General features: G+C 35.3%; 1 protein-coding gene across 1 annotated transcript; it reads right to left on the bottom strand.

Annotated features, from left to right (window-relative positions):
* Positions 1 to 761: 761 nt before the first annotated feature.
* LOC116331968 (claudin-4-like) lies at positions 762 to 2,288 on the bottom strand. The gene has a single exon (XM_039618729.1). The coding sequence runs from the start codon at positions 2,280 to 2,282 to the stop codon at positions 1,713 to 1,715; it is 570 nt and encodes a 189-aa protein (XP_039474663.1). The 5' UTR covers positions 2,283 to 2,288; the 3' UTR covers positions 762 to 1,712.
* Between the last annotated feature and the right edge of the window lie 1,920 nt (positions 2,289 to 4,208).

Genomic DNA, 4,208 nt, shown 5'->3' on the forward strand with positions numbered 1-4,208 from the left:
AAAAAAAAAAACAACACGGCTCTGGCTCGCCTTGTTCACTTTAAAGAGTCACTCTAAGAGCTGTTTCGTTCATGACCGACACATCACTACAGCCTAATGTGTACCTTAATCAAGCCATGTAATAACAACATGTGCCGGAACATAATAATGCAAAAGTAACATGACAAAACTCTGTTCAGACAGTGAATGGAAAGATTCTTATACAGCACTTTTCTACTCTCCCAGATTACTCAAAGTGTTCTATACAACATGCCACATTCACCTAATCTCTCTAAACTGTGCCTCCAAATACATTCACACTCTTGACTGGAGGAGGCAGGGATCGAACCACTAACCTTCCGATCAGTAGGTGACCTGCTTTACCTCCTGAGCTACAGCTACCCAGTGGCAAATATGAGTAAACCCTCACTAGGTTGTGGATAAAGTGTACACTCATGAACCTGTCAAACCTGCATTTGAAACGTTGGCTACCATAGCAGTGTAGTATTGCAACGTGGCATTTGGATCTTCTAACTAAAATTGGAAAATAGGAACTTAAATAGCGCCATCATTTCCAGACCTGGCCCACATCTGGTTGACATAGAAAACTAACCTGCAACAAGTGTGTGAATTTATTGTTATTATTAATTTATTATTTTATTTCTTAGGAAGGGGTGGTAATTCATCAAAAAAACAAAAACAGACATTGATCTAAATTTTCCATGAAGTTAATTACATTCATTACACCATAGACAAGTATTGCCCAAAAACATTATTCAGTATTATTTGTGATTAAAAACTTTAATGACAAAATTATTCAACAAAACAACTTTTGAAATTTCTCCAGTCTAAACTAAATCCTTTTGGTAGTTACTGTTTGACACAACAGATGTGTGGAAGTAAAACTGACACTTTGTCAACTCTGACTTGTTGTCTATGATTAGATGTAACACACATGAAACTTTAAACAACTCAAACACTTAATTGTCTTTTTTAATGTATCATTTTTAAACTTTTTCAACTTTGGCAGTGTGGTCTTTGTTAACAGTTTTTAATCATCTTGTTGGTTTATTTTTCAATGCAAAACTCTACAATGTTCAGTTTTTGCAAACTCATTCTTACTATGTTTATTAAGCTGCTTTAATGTTAAAAAAGGCACCAAAAATACATAATATTTTGCATGCTCCAAAATATTCATTTTCATTTGATATAAATTTCACTTGTATACAATCACACACAAAAATATATTTTTTATTGAAAAAGCATATGTAAAAACAATTTCATGATCATCAATATTGAATCAATTTAATAAAGAGATGATAGTCAAAGATAAAACATAGACTTACATTGAATAGATTTCATAGCAGTTTTAAATGGTCATGATTTTGACTTTACATAGATCCCTGAAAAAGTCAAATCTGTCTCCACACTTATGAACAACAAAAACAATAAATGAAAAAAAAAAACAATACAAAAGGTGGTTATAATGGTGTAGGCCTTATACCTTAAAATAGATTCAGAGTCAAATTACTCAGTCAAGCTTCAAATATTTCTCTCTATTTGAATCTGATTTTATACTTTGTTAATCTACTCATTCAAATGACAAACTTGAGGTGAAAACTTTCATAACACCTTTTTCTTATTTCCAAAAATAAACAGCTCGATGTATGAAAATAGGCCTTATTTAAAAAGCAATAAGTAAGGCCTTGCTTACACAGTGTAAGATTTGAGTTTTACTCAGTTCCATTTCTGCGGAAAAAGGAGCTGCAGACGAGGCCTCCTCCCAGGAACAAAAGGACAGTGGTGAACCAGCCAATGTAGAGCGCGGCTCCCAACTCCATGTTTTTAAATAGCACATTAGAAAGACCATAAGTAGACTGGGTAGGATGAATATGATCATTGATGGTGTTGGTGGTCCAGCTGACTGGTATGAGAAAAAAGAAGCCTGCAATGAGGAAGGCAATTCCAGAAGTCAGAGCCATTTTGCTCCTTTGCCTTTCATCTGGCACAAAGTTCATAAAATTTCTCCCAGCCACACCAAGCAGGATCCCAAGGAGCTCAATGATAATGGCAATGATGATAAGTGCTCTGGCAGCCTTCATGTCTTCAGGTAACGGCATATCTTTGTACCCCATGCACTGCATTTGACCTGTTGGTAAGATTACACATCTCTTCCACAAACCCTCCACCACTTTGAAGGCTGTCATGATTCTCCATGTGGGGAGAGCACAGCTAATGATGCTCCCCAGTAAGCCGATGCAGGCCAAAGCCAGGCCTAGAAGCTGTCTTTCGCAAGCCACCATAATGAAGCTCTGACTCTCTTCAAGGAAGATGATGCGTTCAAAGGAGGTTCACTAATTTATCTGAAGAGCTCAGAAGGAAGTGGTTATCAATTGGTTTTAATACTCAGAATTTGACTGTGGTTTCCTCTGTACATCTTCACACTTTTAAAGGAGATGACAGATCTTATTGTTGCCTCTGAGTTGAAACCGATTTCTAAAGAAAGTGACACATAATGACAAAAAACAGCACACAGAAACTTAAATAACATTGAAATTGAATAATTTGAAAAATGCAAGTAGTATTTAATTGTATCATACTAAATATCAATTATGAAAAATGCTACTTCTCCATTACAATTATAGTTTTACTGTTAACTTTTTAATATTTAGAACTTCATGACAAACTAGTCACTAAGTAAGTTAATTCAGTGCAAATAAAGAAATCTAAATTTGTTCATTATCACTGAAATGTGTGAGATTTATTCTCAGCAGATAGTAATATAGAGTTTCCAGGAAGAACTTATGACTTTCAGAGTGACTTTATTGATGGTTGTAGGTCAACTTGTTGAAAGAAAGTTTTGAACAATAAAGTGTGTTTCATGGAGAGTGGCCAAAAGTTCCCTGCCTAGATGCTGATTTTGATTCGTAAGCAAATAGTGCAGCCTAGCCTTGCTCAAAGCCCATGGAAAATGTAATCCAAGTACACCAATGTAACTTTCTGAGTGTATTGGTGCACCTGGGCTACATTTTTCATGGGATTTCACTTTGCTGCATGATTGTCAGACAAGCAATCATCTGTGGGCCAGTGGATTTTGTAACATAAGATCTTACTGTGACTGTGCTGACTAGTTATGACTTGGTGGTCTTTCTAAAAAAAAAAGAAAAAAGGTCAAACTGAATAAAAAGGAATCTGATTTGTGAGATCAGGGGCCTCTGCATGCAATGTGTGCAAATTTGTGTAGATAAGAATCACATGTGGTCCTCTTTGCTCCAGTTTCACTGTGGCAACATGTATACTTCGCAGAAACAACCGTACAAACCAGCCACCACAAGTGCAACATGAAATCAAACATTTTACCACACGCTCAGAACAATCATTAATCTTTTTAATTTCTTTAATTTTTTTCTCCTTGTTTGTGCTGTTAAATATTAATTCTTGTATCTTTATTGTAATCTTTATGTTTATGTTTTACTAAGAGTTTTCTTCTTTCGTTTGCCTCCTGAATTCCTCTCTGTGCCCCTCTGTGTCTCTCTACCTGAGTGTGGTTTTGGTCCCTCTTTCTGTTTGATTCCTTCATTTTAAACATTAGACCCACATGTAGGTTTCATAACAAGGACCTGAGTCTTTGTCAGGTTGGCAATGTTTTCTCATGCTGATGTGAAACATTGTGGGGAAAAAGGTTAAGAAAGAAATGAGTATTGTTGAAAAACCATCTGTTTTGATGCAAGTTTTATATTAATGTTACTGTCAGATATCACTGAGGTGATAATTCAGTCAAGTATTGGCTAAATTACTTGTTTATTCCCTTCATTCATCACTGATTTTTAACTAAAAGCTTTTATTAATGCAGCACATTGTTATGAGCGGAGGACTGTAGCAGCGAAGACAATTCATGAATCAACACGCTGAGCTGAAGTTAGCGACCCCATAAAAGTGGTCATCTTTAAGAAGAAACAAGTCGAAATCTTATGAAATTAGAGAAACTCTGGGTTAGTATCTTTCCCAAGAAAAATGTAAAATGCATGCAGACTGAGAGCAGCCAGGGTTCAAACCATCAACTTTCCAGTTAGTAGAATTTGGCATATTGACATTACAAATAATAATAATAATAATTATAAAAATACAACTTACATTACAAATAAGTAAAGTTTGTACAACAATACAACATGTTTGGTTTCCTGTATGTGTTTTCCAGAATCCATTTTGTAGTCCAACTTCATTACATT

Source organism: Oreochromis aureus, linkage group 10 (assembly GCF_013358895.1).
Source record: "Oreochromis aureus strain Israel breed Guangdong linkage group 10, ZZ_aureus, whole genome shotgun sequence".
Lineage (NCBI taxonomy): Eukaryota > Metazoa > Chordata > Actinopteri > Cichliformes > Cichlidae > Oreochromis > Oreochromis aureus.